At 37.2% G+C, this 24,220-nt stretch overlaps 1 protein-coding gene across 3 annotated transcripts in view; it reads right to left on the reverse strand.

The window, feature by feature from the left end:
- The window catches only part of Plekhh2 (pleckstrin homology, MyTH4 and FERM domain containing H2), a 107,252-nt gene that overhangs the window by 30,362 nt on the left and 52,670 nt on the right, over positions 1-24,220 (reverse strand). For all 3 annotated transcript variants that reach the window (XR_006146952.1, XM_042675494.1, XM_042675493.1), the window contains 11 exons: positions 22,105-22,241; positions 20,505-20,615; positions 20,232-20,318; positions 18,102-18,260; positions 12,294-12,374; positions 9,115-9,294; positions 8,203-8,311; positions 6,722-6,834; positions 4,967-5,146; positions 2,388-2,485; positions 234-411 (listed from right to left, as the gene is read on the reverse strand). Coding sequence is in view for 2 of the 3 variants with exons in the window: in XM_042675494.1 (XP_042531428.1) it covers positions 234-411; positions 2,388-2,485; positions 4,967-5,146; positions 6,722-6,834; positions 8,203-8,311; positions 9,115-9,294; positions 12,294-12,374; positions 18,102-18,260; positions 20,232-20,318; positions 20,505-20,615; positions 22,105-22,241 (1,433 nt within the window). In the remaining variant the exon portion in view is untranslated. The remainder of the gene's footprint in view (positions 1-233; positions 412-2,387; positions 2,486-4,966; positions 5,147-6,721; positions 6,835-8,202; positions 8,312-9,114; positions 9,295-12,293; positions 12,375-18,101; positions 18,261-20,231; positions 20,319-20,504; positions 20,616-22,104; positions 22,242-24,220) is intronic.

Here is a 24,220-nt window from a genome sequence, read left to right on the forward strand (position 1 = left end):
CTTTTAAACAGCAAAACTGTTTATAGGTGAGTTTAATCAGGGTTCATTGTATGCATGTATAGAAATGTCACAATGAAATCCCTTCCTTGTATAACTAATGTATGCTAATAAAAAAATCTGTTCTGCTTGTATGTTTATCTCAGCAAGTTGCTAACTAAGCCATGCAGTCAGCCACTCTTCTTTATTACATAAAGGTTAAACGTAGGAGCTATGGCTAAATGGATTTTACCCACCTGATATATCCCATTCATGAAGTGCACCGGTATGCTAAAGGGCAAAGAATGATGATAAGGGTTTCGAAGAAGTGTTGAAAGAATTTCCATTCTAGAGGGTCTTGCTTCACGATCACCATTTTGTTGAGTTCTTTCTACACATCGCTGACAGTAAATAGCGTATTTCCCAAATTCTGTCCTGTTATATAAAATGTAAGATAAAAATCTCAGGATATATTTAATTAAGACAATCTAATTTATGCAATCATTTAGGAAGTTTCCCTTAGACATGGTTATAATCTTAGTAGTCAGGAGACTGAGGAAAGAGGCTTCTGTTTTGAGGATAGCCTGGACTACCTACATAATTCTTGTCCAGTATGAATGACTTTATGAGAATCTGCTCAACAAAAAGTAAAAGCTTCCCTTCCTGTTTATAATGTTAGGATAATTTTCCCAGTTTTTCTTTTCTTTTCCATTTTAATTAAGTAGTTTCACCAAGAGGTTTCAATTCTATAGGTCAGGTTATGAGTACAATGCATTTTGATCAATTACCCTTTCTATCATTCTCCCTCCAGTTATTTCTCTTTTTGAATGCTAGAATTAAGCTCCTTTCTTTTCCCTCCCTCCCTCCCTTTCTTTCTCTTTCTTTCTTTCTTTCCTTCCTTCATTCCTTCCCTTCCTTCTTTCCTTTCCTTCCCCTCCCTTCTTTCCTTTCCTTCTTTCCCTTCCTTCCTTCCTTCCATCCTTCCTTCCTTCCTTCCTTCCTTCCTTCCTTCCTTCCTTCCTTCCTTCCTTCCTTTCTTTCTTTCTTTCTCATTTTCCTCTTTCTTTCCTTTCTTTCTTCTTTCTCTCTTCTTTCCTTTCTTTCTTTCTTTCTTTTCTTTCTTCCTTCTTTCTTTCTTTCTCATTTTCCTCTTTCTTTCCTTTCTTTCTTCTTTCTCTCTTCTTTCTTTTCTTTCTCTCTTCTTTCTTTCCTGTCTTTCTTTCCTTTCTTTCTTCCTTCTTTCTTTCTTTCTTTCTCATCATGGGGCTTGAACTCAGAGCCCATGTGCTGGCCCTGCTCTTTTTTCTCAAAGCTAGCACTACCACTTGGAGCTCTTCCTAAACTTCTTTATTTTTGTAACAAACATCCCTACAAAACTTTTTTTCATTATGTTATAATGTAGCAATATGTCGTATGTAGTTATATAAATATTAACCATAGTAATAAACAATGTCACGCACAGATCTATTTCCCTTTCCATCCTCCAAAACATGCACATGTTAAAAATGATAAGATGTATATACAATTTGTTTTGTTTATAAAAGCTGATTGATAACACTTGTACATATATTTTCATGTGAAAGTCTTCTAGACTAACCAAAGCTTGCCACCCCTGGTCTGAGGACTCCACAGTGACTGCAACTATAATTACTTGACCTTGATCATAGCATCCCCAGAATGAATTATGAGCTGCAGGACATTTTCCTATTGTTCCAAGTTGTTTTTTGTTGTATTCATCCCAAAGCCTGTTTTAGCAACCTAACGAACCTTTGGGGCCAGCGCTCCGTTGGTAAAGTGCATGGGGAGCATGGACAAAGCCCTGGGCTCCATCTTCAGCAGTACAGAGACATGCAAACAATCACCTAACAGGAATCCTTTGATGGAAAAATATAAACTCGCATAAGTCTTGTTAAAGGACTCTGGGTCCCATTCTAAGTAAACCTTCCAATAGCTAGATTTGAAATATCTTTTTCATAGAAATACATTTTGAAGTAATTAAAATGCATACAATTTTATAAAAGGATGAAGACAGGGAGAGTCTTCCACATGAAAGAATTCAATGTGGTTTTAAAAAAACCAATAAAATGGAAAACTAAGGAAACAAAATAGGTTCTTTTATTGAATGAGTGCCTGTTAATGCTGTCATCTTACTTGAAATGCAATAGACTTTTCACTTGAGAATGATCTTTGTCAGATTTCAAGCTTTTACTGTAATCTTCCATAAGAGATTTAACAGAACAAAGAAATTTATTTTCCAAGTGCCCCATAAATGGTAACAAAAGGCTTCTTGTCCCAATATTTGTTTTACACATTCTTCTGAAAATGTACCTGGCAGGTTATTAAATACTTATGATTTATTGTAGACTTTCAGAGGTTACATAAACAGTTCGGTTGGCTAGTTTTCTGCACACCTGCAATCTGCGTTCTTCTTTAGATGGAGCCTGAGGAGCCACAGGAAAGGATGAAGGGGAAGGAAGAGGCCAACACACAGTGCCAAGAGCTGCCAGCCCTGGGCAAAGAGAAGCACTATGGGTTAGATACCATGCACAATAGACAGCCAAGTGGGGGAGGGTGCCTAACAGAGGTTGTGAGAGCAATGGGTTGATGGATTGTGTCTCTTAATTAATCCAAATAGTTGCTTCTTCCACATGTACATTTATGCATCATAAAAAGCATAAAATGATTCACTTATTCAAATCCATGATCTATATAGCTACGTATTGAGGTACCAAAGCACTAGTAGATTTAGTACTTCTTTTTAATATCACACTTAACGATTAGGGACATTACTCTTTTCCTTTATGTGTTTATCTCATTCACCAAATTATAAATAAATTTGAGAAAGACATATATAACCCAAATGCATATGCATGCACACACACGTGCGTGCACGCGCATGCACACACACACGCACACACACACGCGCGCGCACACACACACACACACACACATATACACACACACACATATACAAGGGCCAAGTTCTTAAAAGTATTCACAGAGGTTAACTTTAAGTTGCAGGATTATATATGATCTTTATTTTTCTTTTTTTTTTTTTTTTTTGGTCGGTTGTGGGGCTTGAACTCTGGGCCTGGGTGCTGTCCCTCAGCTCAAGGCAAGTGCTCTACCACTTGAGCTACAGTGCCACTTCTGGTTTTCTGGTGGTTTATTGGAGATAGGAGTCTCAGGGTCTTTCCTGCCCGGGCTGGCTTTGAACCGTGATCCTCAGATCTCAGCCTCCTGAGTAGCTAGGATTACAGGCGTGAGCCACCAGCGCCCGGCTATTGATCTTTATTTTTCTTTTGGTCTGTTTTACATTCTTTTCTATTTTTTTAAAAAATGTGTTATTATAAACATGATGTACTAGAAGGACTACTGTTTCTTTTTTCCATTAAGCAAATATCATTTCAGTAATTCTTAAATTGCCATATAGAAAAGGAAGGGGAACAGGCTTTGTCCCTGCCCTTAAGAAGCCTATGGTCTAGTAGGAAACATTTAAATATTTGAACAGTAAATTATAGTAAAACAATAATACTCTATATTCATTTCTAAAAGTTTAACCAGTGGATGGAATGGCTAACTACAGTGGAGACAAGGAAAGACCTACTGGCAAGATGATGCTTAGGCTGGGCTGTGAAGTCTAAAAGCAGGAAGTAGCTGGGTACTGGTGGCTCATGCTTGTAATCCTAGCTATGCAGGAGGCTGAGATCTGAGGTCTAAGATCTGCCCAAGCAGAAAAGTCTGTGAGACTTTTTTTTTTAAGTTTTAAAAATTGTTTTTATTGTAAAGGTAATGTACAGAAGGGTTATAGTTACAACTCCTATTCTCAACAAACTACTCAGAAAAAGCCAGAAGTGGCGTGGTGGCTCAAGTGGTAGAGTGCTAGCCTTAAGCACAGTGAGGCTCAGGGATAGCACCCATGCCCTGAGTTCAAACCCCAGGACTGGCAAGGAAATAAACAAAAATAAAAGTAGGAAGGAAAAAGAGGGAATCTAAGTGACAGGAATAATGCCATGACAAGACAGAGAATATTGCAAAGGCCTGTATAAAGAAGGTGGACAGTCCGTTCATTCATCGTTAAACAGGGAGAGTCCATTCATTTATTGTGTCCTAGATGCAAAAAGTGGAGAAAGAGGAGCCAGTGGATTGGCTCCACTGAGTTTGGCCTCAGAACCACTGTCTTGCATAGCCCCATTCCAAGGCATGGTGAAGGGCCCTATCAACTGTGCTCATATGGTTATACATTTTTAAATACACATCAAAGTAATGTATTCTGTGCTCCTTTTCTTATAGAGGATTTCCCAAATGGAATAAGCTTTAAGTACCACAAATCTTAGATCCAACTGAGAGTCTTAATCACTAGCATAAGAAATTTCCATTTTATTCTATGGTTAACAGGGAGTCACACCATGCAGACAGAAGAAACCATTCACTACAAAGCAAACACAAATTACTACCGGTGTAAAATATATGCAATTACACTAATAATTAAAGAAATGAATCCCATAACATAGTGAAATACTACTGGATGGAACTTAAAATACTGTGTCTTGTTGAAGATATAAGAGAATTCTAGAATAGGATGAGAGGAATTCAGTAGATAAGACACAAGATGTCCAAGTTTGAAAGATGTCTAATGTAGAGATATTTATTACAGGACAAACAAATGGAAGAATCTAAATGTATAGTAATTGATATTAATGTCACCATTGATATTTAAAGATATGGAGTAGTGTTTAAGTCCTATAGTTTAAAACTACAGTTTATAATGAAATCCCATAATATGAAAAACTATGAGTTTTCATAAGTCCATAAACATGTATACATTTATATATAAACTTGTATATATACATATACACAAAAGGATATACATCAGAATATTAATAGCTATTTTTCCTTTCACTTTTTTTCTAAATGTCTGTACTGAATGTATATTATTCTTACAACCAAGAAAACAACATCACTTTAAACTGCATACAGCAATACATACCTGCAATGGTCCTGGTTGATTCTGTGGCTGCCTCCGTCTTGTCTGTTTAATAAGTTGACAGCAAATTTCATTCTGTAGCTCAGGATGTGTGAGACAGACTTGCAAAGCACTCTGGGCTAGAGATATATGGTAATCAATTGCAGGAGAATCAACTGCTGCATTTATAAAAAGCTGGCAGGTCTGAATGGAACAAGAAAAGACATACTCAAGGTGAGAAATGATGCCACTTATTCCATATGAATTATATTGGTTCTCTTTTTAGTGATAGTTTTTGTTTAAAATGAAATAAAAAGAAATGCTATGATAACACAAAATGTAAGTATGAAGTAGTTATAAGTATGAAGTAGTTATGGTAATAGCAGATTGAAGTAGATTTCAGAGCAAGGAATTTGATCAGATATAAAAGGGTCAGGTTACCTAGAAGACATGACAGTCTGAAATAGTAATGTACTTAATAGCAGAGCTTTAAAATGCATGTTAATTTCAGCTAGTATGTGAGTCATTTTTGCCAATGCATTTTCATCCCAAAAGTTCAGTTTGGGTCTTTAAATTTTTTTTTTTTTTTTGATCATGGGCTTGATCTCTGGGCCTGAGCACTGTCCCTCAGTTCTTCAGCTCAAGGAGAGCACTCTACCACTTGAGCCACAGTGCCACTTCCAATTTTCTGGTGGTTATTTGGAGATAAGAGTCTCATGGATGCTGGGTGCTGGTGACTCACGCCTGTAATTCTAGCTACTCAGGAGGCTGACATCTGAGGATTCTGCAGATCTGCAATTCTAGCTACTCAGGAGGCTGAGATCTGAGGATCATGGTTCAAAGCCAGCCCGGGCAGGAGAGACCGTGAGACCCCTATCTCCAATAAACCACCAGAAAACTGGAAGTGGCGCTGTAGCTCAAGTGGTAGAGCGCTCGCTTTGAGCTGAAGAGCTGAGGGACAGCACCCAGGCCCAGAGTTCAAGCCCCACGACCAACCAAAAAAAAAAAAAAGAGTCTCATGGAGTTTCCTGCCCGGGCTGGCTTTGAACCATGATCCTCAGATCTCAGCCTCCTGAGTAGCTAGAATTGCAGGCAAGAGCCACCAGCGCCTGGCTTGGGTTTTTAAATTCCTTACACTGAACTCCTCAAAATGTACATTCTTCCCTGTACTTTATTAAATTAAAAAATGTGGTGGTACCGATTCTATAAGTTATTAAATTATAAAATGTGGTGGTATCAATTCTGTAAGTTAGTCTTAAGTGGCTTCCACCTCTAGATTCTCATGCTCTCAGACAAAAACTTCTCATGTTGTACCAGTGTTGTACATGTGACCAGTAGCCACTTAGCATAACTTTTCTGGGGTTAATTTACAAAAAAAAAAAAAAATACCCCATAGCTTCCATCTTGGTTGTTCTTGCCTTCTTAGTTCAAACCTTGCACACTGGGGCTGAGAAGGTGGCTCAGGCCTTGCATGCCTGAGGCCCTGGGTTCGATTCCTCAGCACCACATCAGCAGAAAAAAAAACCCGGAAGTGTCATTGTAGCTCAAGTGGTAGAGCGCTAGCCTTGAGCTGAAGAGCTGAGGGACAGTGCCCAGGCCCAGAGTTCAGACCCACGACCGGACCCAAAACAAAAACAAAAACAAAAAATCCTTGCACAATGTATTTCAATTCCAAATTTAGAAAGCATAGTAAGTTCACCTAATTTAACTTCCATGGATTTTCTTAATAATCATCTTCATCACAGTTTGATTATTTTTGGAAAGAGATAGCAATTTTACCTTAAATAACTTAATAGCTTCTGTCTGTAGAGCTTCAGAAGGCAATGTGGTAAGAGGGGACAGGATTCCTTCTTTGCTGTGACACAAAGTGGGGTGTCGCCATATCTGGGAAGCTAACCACAGAAGAACATATATATGAACAGAAAACAATGCACATGTTTTGGCCTCCCACTAGACTGACCCTTGGGAAATAATCTCTTTCACTTTTGGCTCACAACTGTCATCACATAGGCCAGGAAAAAACATTGGCAACTTTATTTTTCTTCAGTTTTCAGTCCACTGAAATTTCTCCTTTTCTATATTCTACATGAAGTAAACAAAGAACCGAATCTCAGATTTTTAGGTTCCAACAAGTCTCCTGGGGCAAAGTCATATTTATTGATTAAATGTGCTAATGAGTGGTAACCTATGATCATATTTATTGATTAAATGTGCCAATGAGTGATGTTTTTACATGAAAAGGAGCTAGGGGAATGGCTTAGGGAGAAGCAAAATAGAAAGAAATATAAAGATAAAGAAGAATGCCAAGTCATTCCTAAAACCCACTTCTATAGGTTGGGGGTATAGCTCAGTGGTAGAGTAATTGCACAATATGTATGAGGCCCTGGGTTCCATCCCCAATACTATTAAACAAATTCTATACTGGACACTGCAAATAAGATGTGGCCTCTGTAAGTATGTAAGACAAAGGATAAAAATCTAAACTGTTAATGGAAAACCTTAGCCACAAAATAATTTTATCCAGATGCTGACTGCTCATGCCTGTAACCTTGCTGATAGAAAATAGAGATTGAGAGGATTGTGGTTTGAGGCCGACTTCAATAAGACGGTGTCAACAAGACACCATTCCAACAGAAAAGGCTAGGTATGGTAACGTGTACCCATCATCTCATTTAAAGCAGGAAGCATAAATAAATAGTTCAGTCTTGCCCTAGGTAAATATAAATCTCTATCTCAAAAATAACCAGAGCAAAAAGGGCTGAAGGCATGGCTCGAATGGTAGAGAGCCTTCTTAGGAAGTAATAAGTCCTGGGTTCTAATCCCAGTACTGCCAAAGAAAGAAGGGAGGAAAGAAAGAAAAGATTAATTTCAAATGCATAGCTACAACAGTTATAAAAGAGTTAAAAGGCAAAGTACATTGGGGTCTAATTTTGACACTGATTAAATTCCTTTTGTACAGCCAGCTGCAGAGCTGGAGTGGGCTGGCTGAGGTTTCGTCATGTGATGAGGACTGCCAAGGAAGGGGGCACTCCCAGCACAGGGAACAATATGAGCAGGAGTGGAGGAGTGTGACAGGACATAGCACAGTCAGTGAAGATGGTGCTCCTAGAGCCTGAGAACCCCGACCAATTGCAAGTAAAGCCCATGACAAGGAGGTATACTGCAAAGAAACAGGAATCCACAGTAAAAACTCCCTCACAGCCTAATGGGGTCAGGTCCCACAGCATAAACTGTAAGGCTGCAGATGCTTGTGAACTTACAAGGTTCCCCTTCTACGTTAAGCAATTTGCAAACCAGTTGTTCAAATTCAGATCCAACATTTATATTGTTACTTCCAGCTGCAACAGTCAGATGATAAAGCCAAGTGTCCTTAAAAATTAGAATATATTGATCAAAATGTTAGCCAACATATATTTTTAAATAAGTTTTTTTATTGTGAAAATACTGTACAGAGGGGTTACAGTTACATGAGCAAGGTAATGAGTACATTCTTATCAAGCATTGTTGAGAACAACTTAAAAAATAGTTAAAGAAAACTTTTGTGTTTTACATTTAGCAAGGATTTATCTAGTAAAGTAGGATAAAGGAGAAATTTAAAAAAAAAAAAAAAAGGAAAAGGAAAAGGAAAGCACTTCCTGATTCACAGGCAGAAAGGAGCAGAGAGGATGAAAATGGCAGCTCTGACCCAGGGTACAATATCTGAACTAGGAGATTAGAGCTTGAACTCAGTAAAAGAAAACCTTGAGACAGAAAAGAAACAACATTCTGTAATTTTTAAATAATAATTAAAAGCTATTTTATCAAACATCTGAGTTGAATTGAAACCTATGTTTACTACTACGTAAAGATTAAAGATTAAAAAGATTTGTAATACATTTTGAAATTGTATGTGCGTGTGTGTGTAATACATTTTGAAATTGTGTGTGTGTGTGTGTGTGTGTGTGTGTGTGTGTATGTGTGTGTGTTTAGAACATTTAAGGAGGTCTTGTGTTCCCTTTCTCAAGTAGCCACATTTAAATAAACCTCATTTCAAGGTAAGTATAGAATCTCTGAAAACAGCTAAGAATCTTTGGTAAAAATCTTGTTTCTATAAAAGTAATTTTACAACTATTACCATACTTGAGTAGTATTAGTCTGCATCATTTAGAATCATCCAGGAAGTCTCTAAATACCTTTTCATGTTTGGATCCAATTAGGAGGTAAGTAGGACCTAGGTCTTTGGGGTGGATAACGATGGTGTAATGAGTGGATAACAAACTACGTCCACTGGCTTCATAATCTTCATCTGAATCACAGGACCTGTCCACCTCTTCAACTTTCGCCTCCCAGAGTTTGATCTGACCTAAAGGAAACTGAAGTATAGGTTAGTAATTGTAAGGGAGGCACTTTCTAGGTATTTTCCTATTGAAAAAATTTCATGGTCCTTCACATCTTTATCCTTAAAAAGCATAACTCTTAAAAAATTGAGTATCTAGAGGTTATCCTTATTAGATTATCTATTTGTTACAAATGTAAATGCAATAGTAAAAGGCCTGATTGTAATATGAAAGAATAATATAAATCCTAGACCTTTAATCTTTTAAGGATAAAGACACCAGTGGTTCAGATTATTCACATTATGGACTAAAATGACCCATTTGTTAAACAAGTAACTAGCAATAATTCAGTTAAAACATTCAGTTGACTTGTTATTGTTCTCATAGAATTGATTGATAATTTGACTGAGCTAGTGATCAAAAGGAAAAGTAAAGACATGGTCTCAATAATGTCAGTAAAGCAATAATAAGAGTAGACAGCTGGTACAAACACTATTACCCAGGCTCCAGTTAATAAGTAGTGTTTTAAGGATATTTTAAAAAACCTAACACAACCTAATACAATGTATTATAATGTGATGGATTTCTCCCATCTTAATTTAACGGTGGAAAACCTAAACTGATTTACATTAAATTTTAACCTTTTACTGACAAAACAAATATATCTTCCATGCTAGGTATTTTGCATATCTGTTTTAAGACTTTGTCTTTAATAAAGTATATTTATTTCAGGAAAATACACAGTATGCTTCAGATTTAGAACCTGTAAAAATATCTGGTCAGATTTGCAACTGCAACTCTTTGAAAAAGTCCATTCTGACCACAAAGACATTTACCATGACAGATTTCATATTGGGCTCCAGGAGACAGTGCTTAGACTATTTCCACTTACACTCTGTCTGGGTGATCTCAATTCAACGAATGGCTTTAGCTACACCCAAATACCAAACTCCAGTATCATGATCTGTATGTAGATATATAATAGCATCTCAAGCTTACATTGGCAAATCTACCTTGACAACCTGCTCTGATCAAAGTTGTCAATAACTTGAGGTTTTCAAGTGTGTAAGTCAAAAACTTTGTCATCATCCCTGACCTTTTGCTTTCACTCATATGCTACCTTGAATGGTTAAAGTCTTGAGGCAGTAACCATTTGTTGCTTATTTCAGCTAACAGAGCAACACATGGTGGTAATCCAAACACCTGGTTGTTTGCCTTTATAAGCCCTGCAAATCCTTAGCTCCTGGCTCTCCTGTTAGGCTCCGCTGTGTCAGAGTGTAGGATGAGGCCCAAGCTGCAGCCCGTCTAAATAAAACCTTGCTTTTGCATTTCGGAACGTCTGACTCTCGGTGGTCTTGTTGGTGGGCTCCTGCGACTTGTGCACAACAACCTTTGTAGCTGGTAATCCCTGACATCCCAGAGTCTAAGACTACCTCCAGAGTCTCATCCCTTCTTTTGACTCCATTGCCACCACCGAGTCACAACCATCTCTTCCCTGGATGACTATCATAGCCTTTTGCCTACTCTCTTCCTTGTCCCCTCCAGTCTATTCTAAATGGAAACTGTGGAATTACTGTTAGACATGTTAAAATCATTTCCCTGTTCTTCTCAAAACCCTCCAATGGCTTTCCATCTCATCATAAAAGCTTGGGGGCAGGCAGGGGGGAGAAACACGCTTAAGATACCTAAAAGGATTGTTTTGAACTAAATGCTTTAAAAAATAAAAAGGGGCACTCTGACCCTCCACTTTTTTCTTCTCCAAAGCAAGAAATAAATTCCCATATGGAAGTTATCTTCACTATAACAGAAGGAAAACAACATTCTTATCATCAAGGTCAGGAACTTGAAGCCAAGGGAAGCTTATAAAAACATTTCTTGTTAAACTATCTCTTGCCTTGCTAGTCTCTTCTCCCCCTAGCTAGCTTTCTAGTCTGTTTGTTTGCCTTGCCATGTTTTTCCAATTAACTACTCTTTGTTCAAATCCTAGTGCTGCCAAGGAAGGAAGGAAAGAAGGAAAGGAAGGAAAGGAAGGAAGGAAGGAAGGGAGGGAGGGAGGAGGAGGGAGAAGGAAGGAAGGAAGGAAAGAAGGGAGGGAGGGAGGGAAGGGAAGGGGGAAGAGAGGAAGGGAGGGAGGGAGGGAAGGGGAGGGGGAAGAGAGGAAGAGAGGGAGGGAGGGAAAGACAAAGAAAGAAAATAGAAAAATGAAAATCTATCCTTCTGAAGCTTTTGTGTTCATATTAATGTGTTTCTCGTAAAGATACTTATTTTGTTCATCTTCAAAACCAATCAGAAAGTTTTGAAATAAGAAAAAAGACACCAATCTAGGTTCCAAGATTGTTTTAGAAATGTTTACATACCAAGTGTTTTATGTGTACATATACATGTGTGTATATGTATGTAGACCTATACCGACTTACATGTATTCTCAATAACACCCGTAATTATAATTGGTTCCTATTATTATTCTAGATCCTGTCTTGTTTTTTTCTATAATCAACACTATTCATTTTTCTGGTGAATGTTCGTAATTCCAGCACTCAGGATCACCTGTGGCAGGAAGATCACCTAGCCTAGGATATTATTTTTTTAAGGTTATAATAGGACAATTGATAGACAGGGTAAGATTGGATTCTTCTAATACACAATTTTTTGCTCCCCAGGACTTTTTAACTAGTTTGCCAAGCACTTCTTTCAACCTCATCTAGTCTGCCAGAACATGGGAAAACAATAAAAAGTGATAGCTGGGAGAGAGGTATAAGATGTTTAGGTTTTAGAAGGTGCAACAATTAAAAGTTACTAAGGCTTCTAGATACAGTAATTAGAAGTTACCAACCAAATTCTGTTATCATCCTTGCCTAAAATTAAGAATCAAGACCCTTGGAGATGATAGGTATGCAAGTTACCTTACTAATAAATTTAACACTACATTTCATCCTCATCAAATATTCTAAAGTTTTACTTAGCAATAGAAGAGTAAAAGAGAGAACTTTAAAGCAAAAAATCCTCCAAAGAGCATATTAAAAATATATACATACCTTTTCCTCTTGACTACGAAAATAATATAATGTCTTTCCAACAAGTGTACACCAGACTCTCTTGGAGTAGCCATGTTTTACCTGAAATCATATTTCAGTGAATCACAAAGTATCCCAGAGCTCTGTAAACTTACAGCAGAACTTAAGACATTCCATTTGAGCTTCTATTGGGTATCCAATTTGCCCAGATAAGCATATTCCTAGTGGATTATCCAAATGTTATGTGAAATTTGTTTGCACGCTATTTATTTTAGAGCTCGCCATTCAACATTTAACAGAGCTTCTTAGGTGTCAAGTACTATGCCTAGGACTATGATTTAAAGATGGTTTTAAGAAAAGGTAATGATTCCATAATTGAGACTACTCCTTAAATTTTCACAGATGTCCAGTAACCCAGTGGCTCCCTTGGTTAGCAGCCTGTTGTTAAAACTAAGATTAAAGCTAAAAGGATTCCCGTGAGTTCCCAAGTGTGAAAGCTTCATTCATTTGAGACATTTGATACCTTCTCCAGAAGGAATCGTACAAAATAATACAATACTATTAAAAGCTGGAGTACTTGTTCTAGATCAGACACTATGTACTAAGTGTCCGAGACAATTTAAAACATAGCTGTTGGTTTTGAATGGCCAGCAGTTGATCTAAGTCCTGGGAAAACAACCATGGGCTAGCCACCCCCTTTCTAGTTGGCTGTGGTGGTACACCTGGAAAAGGAGGGAGGAAGGAAAGGTACAGGCCTCTTCTGATGGGGCTCAGCCTTGTAAGGATGATAGATAATTAAGTCAGTAGAATGCTATATAACTTTGTCAAGAAACACACAGTATTTCCTTATAATGCTTTTTCTGGGAGATATTTTCCAAAAATGTATCTGAGTATTACAGGCTTATTACCATTTGGTGGCTTTATAAAGTCCCTTACTGCAAGTTCATTAACCAATCTGCTCTAATCACTGCCCTTGTACAGGCATCAGAGATCTTTACCAGGCAGTCCCTACCATATTCTCCATCCTACAGAACCATCAAAACCTCTAATTCCTACCAATGGTAAGACACCCCTGCCCTAGCACGTAATATTCATGCTTGAGTTTGCTTTGTATCCCACTTCCCTGGGAGTGGTTCTGCCAACAAAGCTCTGCCAACTTCTGCCTCAATCCTCTGCTGCGGTGTAAGACTAGTTCTGTCCAACAGTCCTGTAAACCAAGACACTGCCCAGTAAAACCAATTCTGTTGACATACTTGCCTGCAATGATAAGAAGTAAGGAGAAACAACAAGTAGGAAAGAAGATGAAGTTTGGGAGAGATGGAGAGGTTGTTACCATTTAAAATGTGGTGGTCCCTGGTGGGTACTGGTGGCTCGTGCATGTAATCTTAGCTACTCAAGAGGCTGAGATCTGAAGATCGCGGTTTGAAGCCAGTATGGGCAGAAAAACCCCCATGAGACTCTTATCTCAAATTAACTACTCAAAAACTGGAAGTAGTGTTATGGTTTAAGTGGTAGAGTGCTAGCCTTGAGCACAAAGAGGCTCAGGGACAGTGCCCAGGCCCTGAGTTCAAGCACCACAACCGACAAAGATAAAATAAAATATATGGTAGTCCCAATGGACAGGAAGAACAGAGCATGATTTGAGGGAAAAGCAGGTGTGTCTGGGATCTGAGAGATGATGCCTGAAGAATCTCAGGAACAGTGAGTGCAGCTGAGTATCTGAGGCTGAAGGAGGGAGGGGAGAGGTGTTGGGCAAGGGATGAAGATCTGTAGGATCTCAGAGGGCCTTGTAATGGCTTACATTTAAATGAACTATTCTTATAGTCATTCAATGAAGAATGCAAATGATTGCTTCCAAAGATTTTACATCAAGCAAGTCACTACAGTAGAAAAGTACAGGACCGAGGCTTAAGTTCAAGTTCCACCACATGTATGGACATCTTCTGGGAACTGACTTTTCTTTTGGGAGCTTTTTCTTTTGGGAGACATGGAGTTTGAACTCTGGGCCTGGGTGCTGTCCCAAGGTGAGTACTCTACCACTTGAGCCACAGCGCCACTTTTGGTTCTCTGGTGGTTTATTGGAGATAAGAGTCTCCTTCCCCAGGTTGGCTTTGAACCGTGATCAGATCTCAGCCTCCTAAGCAGCTAGGATTACAGGAGTAAGCCACCTGGCCCAGCCCTGACTTAACTTTTCACTGTCTTTAACATAACATGGGACTATTGGCCACTTCACTGGGCTGTTGTGATGATCAAACAAAACAATGTAAATAAAGGGTAATAGAATTTAGACAATAAATATTTTCTTCTTTACTATGCATAAGAAGTAAAACACATGTTTTCCTTTAAACCCACAAACCCAGGCTGCCTTTGGGCTTTCTAAGCTATGGTTTAAACAAATAACTCCACTACTAATAGTTTGATGGATTTTCCTCCTTGAGGAAAACAAAATAAAACAAAACAAAAAATTTGTTTCACTTGGCAAGAGTTGTTTCAACTTAATTAAATTTGGAAACATATATTTATAGGCAAATATCCTGGCACTTTTAAATAGAGTTATGCAAGGGGTTTTGTTTTATTTTCTTCCTTCTTTAAACAACTCCAGAAAGAGTCTCCTAAGAATTAGAATTCAATGCATCTAGCTAAAAGATTGTGTACTTTTGCAATTCTTTATTTTGAAAATAGAACAATGACTACTTTTAAAGCACTGTAAATAAATGAAGACTTTTGCCATGAACTCACTGAAAAAGCTGTGTTTTACAAATACAGTCTGTAGGATTTCTCTGACTTTAATGTGAAAACATTTTATAATAAGACATTTTATTATAATAATATATAATATTCTAATCCCTATGAAGAGTTAAAAAACAATCTCAACAAAGACACATGCCTGTGTACATCTGATCATGTATAATAAAATTGATCAAAATGAACTCCAAGAAATGAAAATGAAAAAAGACAATCTCAAGGCTTTAATAAACTAAGTTACTGAATGAATCTTTATTTATGTTCTTCCAAAAAATGATACTTCATACCAGTACTGTTTAAATTTTCAAGAACAACAGCCTATTACACCCCAGTGAGCCTTTTTCTACACATGGAACACAATTCCCAAGTCCTTTCCTTCCCTGAATTCTCCATCACAAATCACCAGTCTTGCTGACTCCACTATCAAGTAGTAGATGTGCCAGGTATTCTTCAAACAAAATTACCTAATTAAGAAAAATTCACTTAAGTGCTCTCAATACCCTGTAAGGTTGGCACTATTATCCCCATTTCACAACTAAGGACATTAAGGTACAAAAAGCCTGTAAATGATCTACTCAAGGTCACATAAGTGGCAAGTCAAGAGCCAGGACTTGGGCCCAACTAGTCTGGCTCCCAAGCTCCTGGCCTGTCCTCTTTGCCATATCCTTTTTAATATTCTCTCTCTTCCTTTCTAGTAACCTTTGCTTCCCTTCATTTCCGCCAGGCATCCTCATGGTCAAACCCTTTCTTTCTATTCCCTCTGGGAACTGCTCCACTCCAGCTCATTACATTCTACTTACTTCTCCTCCCACTTGCCTTTCTCTTATTCACACCATTGCTATTCTTTGATCTCATTAAGTCCCCATATCCTCCCATTTTATTGTAGTTTTTGCAAATCTTGCTTCAGGGCCCAGGATTAATTTGCATTCCTGTAACTGACAGGCCTAATAGTTGAGATAATTTGAAACTAATAACCTTTATAAAAGGAAAAGAAGGGGTTGGTAAAGCGCCAGCCAATAAGTAAAAGCATCAGATACTGAGTTCAAGTCCTAGTCTTGAACAAAAAAGGGAAAAGATACTTATGTTCAATAAATGTCTACAAAATAATAGTCTTAAATATGTCAATTTTCATTCTAAAATATCAGAAGAAATGAAGCAAAAATATAATAAAAACACATAAAATAACTAATCTACCTTGGCATATATTCCATTCAGACACTTTTCTATGAATACATATGACAAAAAGGAATAATAATGTACTGCTACACTGTACTTATTAACAACACAGCATAATACATAGCATGAAATATTCTTATAACATTCAATAGACAAAACAAAGTATGAAATCATTACAGAAACATATATTTAAGCTATTCCCTACCCTATACATAAGTTGTCAGGGAGGATGTGGCTATGACAATTTTTCTTTATTATAAACCATGGTCTTTCTAGGATAATAAAAATTTACTATATCTTAACATAGTGTCAAGTGAATATTTTCCAAAATTTATTAAGTTCTACACTTTAAATCTGTGTTTTTCAGAGTATATTGATTATGGTTCATTTATAAAGACAGAAAAAAAATTAAAAATAAATATCATTATTACTTCTTAAATCTTTTGCAAATTAAGCCACTTTCTAAGGATTTATTTCTTAAACTGAGATTGCCTGATCAAATCATATATGTCTTAATTATTTAATATTCCTTCCATTTAAGGACCTTGCCAAACTGTTTTCCAAAGTATTATTCTCACCAGCAGCTATATCTTAGTGTTTGTCAATATTGGGTTTCAACATTTTAAAAAATGTTTTTATGTTCACTGCATTAAAAAAAATGATCTTCACCACTTCAGTTTGTGCTCTAAAAATGATTCGTGATACTATTCACAGTCGCAAAAACATTGAAACAACCCAGATAACCCATAATAGATGAGTGGATCCAAAAACTGTGATACTTATATGCAAAGGAATTTTACACAGTCATTAGAATAAAATAATGTCATTTGCAGGGAAATGGAGGGAACTAGAACAAATCATGTTAAGTGAAATAAGCCAAGATCAGAGAGACACATAGCACATGTTCTCCCTGATATGCAGAAGTTAGATCTACGCACTGGGATATGACAATTACACAGGAGTCTAGATACTCACATACAGTGAGACCAAAAGAGGATAATCTTAAAGAGAATCACAAAGGTGCAATGCCCAAACACCTCTCTTCATATGTATATAAAATAATATACATACTGAAATGAACTCCAAAAATATGGAAGCAAAGGGCTTTTTTTCTTAATTTGTTTTTTGTTTTTCTGATGACTCTGTATTCTTTACCTTATATATGGTGTATTCACCTGCTCATCTGTGGGAGGCTAGGGGAGGACACAGAAGCAGAGGGAAAAGGGTGAAAAAGTGCAGCAGTGGCGTGCATTGGCTGCAAGGACACCATGCAAAAGTGAGCAGATGACATTATGCAACATGAAATGCACTTAGGACCTGATGTATGTAAATGTGTATCACCTCTAAAACAATAATAAAGTAAATTAGAAAAAATTATTAAAGATAGTAAAATCTTTTCCCTTACACTTACTGTTCTTCTGTGCTTCTTCTTATTGCTACCTACTTCTTTCCTACTATGTCATGGGTCTTTCCTCCCTTCTGGTACTCATCCTTCTTTCTTTTTTACCAAAAAAAATTACGTATCATGGATATTAACTGTTTTTCATACTTTTCGTCTGTGTAGTTTTTGTCTTGAGTATCTTATTTGAACATCTTTCCCTACATTTCCCTATATTTCCTGACATCCACTTTTCTAATGGCTGTGTAAAATTCCTTTGCATATAAGTATCACAGTTTTTGGATCCACTCATCTATTGTGGGTTATCTGGGTTGTTTCCATGTTTTTGCTACTGTGAATAGTATCACACATCATTTTTAGAGCACAAACTGAAGTGGTGAAGATCATTTTTTAAAATGCAGTGAATGTAAAAACATTTTTTAAAATGTCGAAACCCAATATTGACAAACACTAAGACATCCACTTTTCAGGTTACCAATGATGCAGTTGCTATACACACAAGTTCCTACCTTAGTAAGCAATCCCTTCATTGTTGGTTTTCCCTCAGGCTGCAGGCAAAGTGGGTTAGCAGCTTGTACTCGAAGAACATTCTGTAACACTTTAATCCATTCATCCAATATATTGGGAGAATCAGCAGTCAGATAGTATGTGTGTTTTTCAGTGGTCAGCTAGAATGTAATAAGAAAGCAAGAGGAAAAGCAATTGTGAACATGTACTGCTGTGTCCATTCTTTAACCAACACTGCTTAACATGGATACAAATATGCATCCATGTTAATATTGAATTCTAGTTCTAAATAAATCAGTCCCTAATAATTTATAATACTTGAGTAACTTTGTGAGAATTGTATTTTTTTGTTTCAGTTTACTTTTCACATTTGTCATAATATAAATTTGGGGTAGTGATTTTACAACTTGAATCATCACATTTTTTTTTCACCCTTTAATGTGCCATTAAGTAGTTGTTGAATTGAAGAGTAGAATGACTGGAGGATACAATGAAATAGTACAATTTTAGCAAATGAAGAGGAGTTTCTTTATAGAAATGAGGAAATGAACTATAAACAAAATGAGGAGACCTTGCACAAAGATGAATAATTCTTGGAACTAACATGTGACCAGCTATTGTGAACCCAAATATTTCTAGTCTCAAATTAATCACACGGCTAATTTCTCAAATACATGAGAAGCATACAAATAATTCTTAAGAGCCATGCTCTAAGACAAAGTTTTCCGATTCCCGCTTTGAGTTCTCAGTCTACTAAAAACATTGATCATGTACCTTTCTGGCAAATGTTGTCTTCCACCCTCCAAAGAAGCAAGATGATAAGAAAATGATGGTTATTAGAACATTTCAGAAATAAAGTGAATTTACATGAAATATATCAGAATATCTCTCAACAACTTGCTTTAAATGAACAGGTTTCAGGCAAAACTAGCCTTATGGGCAAATTGGGCAGCTACTATTTCTCTGCTGTGATTTGGCAGGACAACCTCTCTGCTCACCAATAGCTCTTCCACTTAGGTATAAACACTTACAGTTCATAGAAGAACTGCCATTTAGCTGGGTACACCTATAATGGTAGCTACTCAGGAAGCTGAGATCTGAGGATTGAGGTTTGAAGCCAGACTAGAACAGTCTATGAGATTCTTATCTCAAGGTAACCAGGAAAATATCCAAAGTGGTGCATGGCTCAATTGGTAAAACATCAGTGTTAAGTGAAAAAGCCAAGTGAGAGTAGAAGGCCCTGAGTTCAAGCCCCAGTACTGGCACACTCACACTTGTGCATGCACACACACACACATACACACACACACACACACACAGAGCTGTCATTTGTTGGATTCTGTATTAAAATACAAATAATCTTGAATTTAGTTATATATTGCTAACATCTTACTGGGAATTTATTTATTAGATAATTCTCTAAAATGGTCTGTCATTTTGAGAGCTCAGATTATATTCGGGGAAAGAAAAGTATAAGGGTTTTAGAAAAGGTAAAGAAAGTTAATGGAATTATCCAACATAAACTTACTTTATTTTATAGTTTTAACTAAATAGTCTTGGAATGTTTCATTTGAGGATCAGATTCATTACAAACTGAAGAAAGAAATATGGAGTCATTCAGTCTCCTTCCATTAGCTTAGATAATAAAATATAACTGATTGGGGGGGAAAGAAGGGTAGGGGATAAAGAAGGGGTAACAATGCTCAATAGGAAATGTACTCATTACCTTACTCATGTAACTGTCACCCCTCTGTATGGTATCTTTACAATAATATATATGTGTATATATATATATATATATATATTAAATAATTAATTAATTAATTAATTGGGATTTTTCCCCCTTTGGTGCCAGTCCTGGTCCTCGAACTCAGGATCTGGGCACTGTCCCTGAGCTTTGTGGCTCAAGGTTAGCCACAGGTCCACTTCTGAATTTTGGGTGGTTACTTGGAGATAAGAGTCTCACAAACTTTCCTGCCCAGGCTGGTTTCAAACTACAATCCTCAAATTTCAGCATCTTGAGTAGCTAGGATTATAGTCATGAGCCACTGACGCCTGGCATGAGATGTTTTTAATGATAACAAAAAAATAAAAACAGTAACAACAATAGCAATAATTAAAAAAATAAGTACCTGCACAGTTTGTTTATTATCTCCTCTTAAAATACTGCAGGATGCATTGAGTTCAATATGGCCCTGAGGTTTCCTAATTACATCGCTCTACATGAAAAAGAGAAAATCAAATGGAAAAAAAATCAAATGTAAAGAGATTAAATGTAATAGTAATAACAAATGCTTTTACCATTAATACATAATTAATTTTGCATTACAAGAAAGAAAATCAGTAAGGAGTTTTATTTGTATTTGGAGAAATTCAAGCTTAAAGAGCAAGAACTTTATACTCACTGGAGATTTGTAGTACAGTAATTCGCCACCTTTAAGAACAAACCATCTCCGCTTCCAAGTCTTTACTTTACCACTCATTTTTAGTAGATAGCCAGATTTTTCCAGTGGCTCCTAATTAAAAAGGAAATACTATAAAAAATACTGTAAGTCTCCTTTTGGAGGCTCAAATTAACTAAGTAATTTTTTTATGATAAAGCTGATTTTATTACAATGATACAAAGAAAGTTTACCATATAAAAATTAATAAATGTAGCACAGCAAATTAAGAAAAAACAGGAGAAATCAGATAATCATTTCAATAGATGTACAAATTAGTCCTTGACAAAATTTAGTATCCCGACCCGATGCAACTATGAGAAGTACAAGTTGTCATGTCAAAAACGAACTTTACAACTTTGGTGTTGGGGGGGGGGAGGGGAGGGCTTAGGTGGGAGGGTGGGGGGGAGGCTGGGAAGGGATGTGAAGGGTAAACAAAGGAGGAGGCTGCAATGTTTAATAAGAAATGTACTCATTATCTTGCCCATGTAATTGTAACCCCTCTGTACAGTATGTTCACAAAAAATAAAAATAATAAAAAAAGGAAAAAAATATTTAGTATCCCTTCATGACAATGGACCTAAAAAAGCTAAGAGTAGAAGAAACCATTGTAATAGTTATATATACACGAAGATTATAACATCACACTAAGTAGACAAACCAAAAACATTCCTTAATATTAGGAATGAGGTAAGGGTATCATTTCTCTTCATTCTTACTCAAGATAGGGCTTGAATTCTTTATTTTTTTATTTATTTTTATTTTTTGGGGGGGTCCGGTCGTGGGGCCTGAACTCTGGGCCTGGGCACTGTCCCTCAGCTCTTCAGCTCAAGGCTAGCGCTCTACCACTTGAGCCAAGCGCCACTTCCAGCTTTTTTCTTTTTGCTGATGTGATGCTGAGGAATCGAACCCAGGGCCTCAGGCATACAAGGCAAGCGCTCTACTACTGAGCCACCTTCCCAGCCCCAGGGCTTGAATTCTTAACCAGAGCAATAATCCAAGAGAAAGAAACAAAGCACTAGAAATAAACTTTACCAAAGCAGTGAAAGACCACAAAGATGAAAACTATAAAATCCCAAAGAAAGAAACTGAAGAAGATCCTTGAAAATAAAAGACCTCCTGTGTCCATGGACAAGCAGAATTGATACTACGGGAATGGCCTACCAAAAGTGTAATCTACAGATTCAATAAAATATCCATTAAAATTTCTTCAGAATTTAATCCCTTCAGTCATGTATTCTGTTCTTTGAAAGAGTAATTCTACACAAGGTAAAATTGCCTTTAGTTGAATAAAAATATTGGTAGTGGTTATCTAGGGAAGGAAAATTTCTTACTGTTATCTAAGTAATTTTAAAAAAGCTGATAGATACTAAGCTGAGTGCCTATGGCTCATGCCTATAATCCTAGGAAATCAGGGGGCTGAGCTCTGAGGATCAAGGTTTGAAGCTAGTCTGGGCAGATAAATCTGATAGACTCTTATCTCCCATTAACGAGAAAAAAGCTAGAACTGGACCCGAATACATATAAAAAACTTAATATAAGTAAACAAACATCTAGTATTTACATTTTTCCCACTGTCACTGGAAGATGAGCAGGTTTTAGGAAGCTTCTGCTCTGGCTGTAAGCATTCTGTGTCTGTGGCATAGGCATCAGGAGGGATAGCATAATCACTTTCAGAAGCCACAGAACAAACAGACACCCCTAAGAACAGAAATAAATCAAGTCAATATTAATAAGGGCTCTCCAAATGACATCTGTGAGTTCTCCTACAGAATATAAACATTCCTAAGTCAGAAACCACCATAGACTAGATTTATTTTCATTTTTGGCCATGAAGAACTTTAAAAGAAGAAAACAAAACTAATGAGTTAGGAATGCTATGCTAATCTCCAAGGAAGTCAAAGAAACATAAATAATATTATGGCTTCATTACAACCACGGCTGGGGTTATATATATAAAGGATATATAATAGTCTACGTGCATCTTATTAAAAATTAAAAATACTGTATTCACATATTGGTATATAGGCAAACAAATATTCAACTTTCATTTACCAAGACTTTCACAATCATATTATAAACCACTTAAGTTCTATAATCACTTTTAAAGTAACTCCACACTAAAAATCAACCTATGTCTGGCACAGTGGCTCATGCCTACAATCGTAATGACTTGGGAGTTGGAGGTAGGAATTCATCAGTTTGAGACCATCACAAACAAAGCAAGACCCTATCTCAAAAACAAAATGAAAAAAGAAAAAAAAGAGCTGGGGTATATATAACTCAAGTGGTAGGATATTTGCTTAGCAAGCCTGAGGCCCTAAGTTCAATTCCTAGTAATGCTCTAAAAATGCATGGTTTCAATAGTTTTTGGGTTTTTTTGGTCAGGGGTGGGGCTTGAACTCTGGGCTAGGGCACTGTCCCTGAGCTCAATAGCTCACAGCGAGCGCTCTACCGCTTAAGCTACAGTGCCACTTCTGGTTTTCTAGTGGTTTATTGGAGATAAGAGTCTGAGGGACTTTCCTGGCTGGGCTGGCTTTGAACCGTGATCCTCAGATCTCAGTCTCCTGAGTAGCTAGATTACAGGTGTGAGCCACCAGCGCCCGGCTCAATAGTATTTTTAATGGAAGTAGAATAAGCTACTAGTTGTCATTAAAAAAAAAAAAGTATGCCAGCAGCCTAAAGTAAAATTCATTGGAACTTTCACAATATTTCAGTTGTTTAATTACTTATGACTTGTAAACTACATTTTCAAAATCACAATTGCAGATTTGAAATAAGAAATGAAATCAAGGACTTACATCATTTTTCATAGTATCTAGCAATTTAACAAAATGCTAACACCTAATGGCACATTAGAATGATATAATTCTTGTAATACTTATTAGACTCAGAGAAGTAATCATTATGATTATATCTTTATTTTTCATAGGAAAACAAAGACTAGGGCCCTCAGAGATCATCCACGCTAAGGGCCCATTCTCTATGTTGTCTAAAACCTAGAGATGACAGGATTTGTCCACAAATAGTTAATGAGGGGCAATGTGGCAGGGAAACATCTCAGGCTACTATCCCCAGGACCAGTGTGTCGGTACTGTCTGATGTGCTAGTGTTAGAACAGACAACAAAACAGAAATATGTCAGTCCTCAGGGAACCTAGATTTGGGGGGTGAGGGGAGTTAGATGACAAGTATGCAGTAAGTGCTCTGAAGAACAGAACATAAAAGTCAGGGTCTGAACGTACTGAGACCTACTCCTGGGAACTGTCGCCTGGATTGTGTTCGCTGATAGTCAGGACTGAAGACAAGTCCAGACCCTCTGAACCATGAAACTCCCACAACCTCTTCCCCTACATAAACTACTGCACAGGATTGTAAGTATTGAAAACAGCAGGCAAAACAAATATATCCTTTGGTTCTCCTCCAGCCAGTGCAGAGCTTAGTACTCTTCCCAAACCACCACTCTCTGATACATTTGGGGTCACCCAAGGGCTTATGCTTGTTTATTCCTGGGGACACAAACTGGGGGAAAAGGGACTGTGGAACAAACTGGAATCTTCTGAGTTCTCAGGCTGTAAAGCTCCCTACAGCCAACAATGGCTTCCAAGGTAGAACGAAGGGAAGCCTCTACAGTGCAAACAGCTCAGAAGCAGAGGACTGACCCTTCTATAAGAGACCTTG

Source organism: Dipodomys spectabilis, unplaced genomic scaffold (genome assembly GCF_019054845.1).
Source record: "Dipodomys spectabilis isolate Male_0828 unplaced genomic scaffold, ASM1905484v1 ptg000026l, whole genome shotgun sequence".
NCBI classification, from domain to species: domain Eukaryota; kingdom Metazoa; phylum Chordata; class Mammalia; order Rodentia; family Heteromyidae; genus Dipodomys; species Dipodomys spectabilis.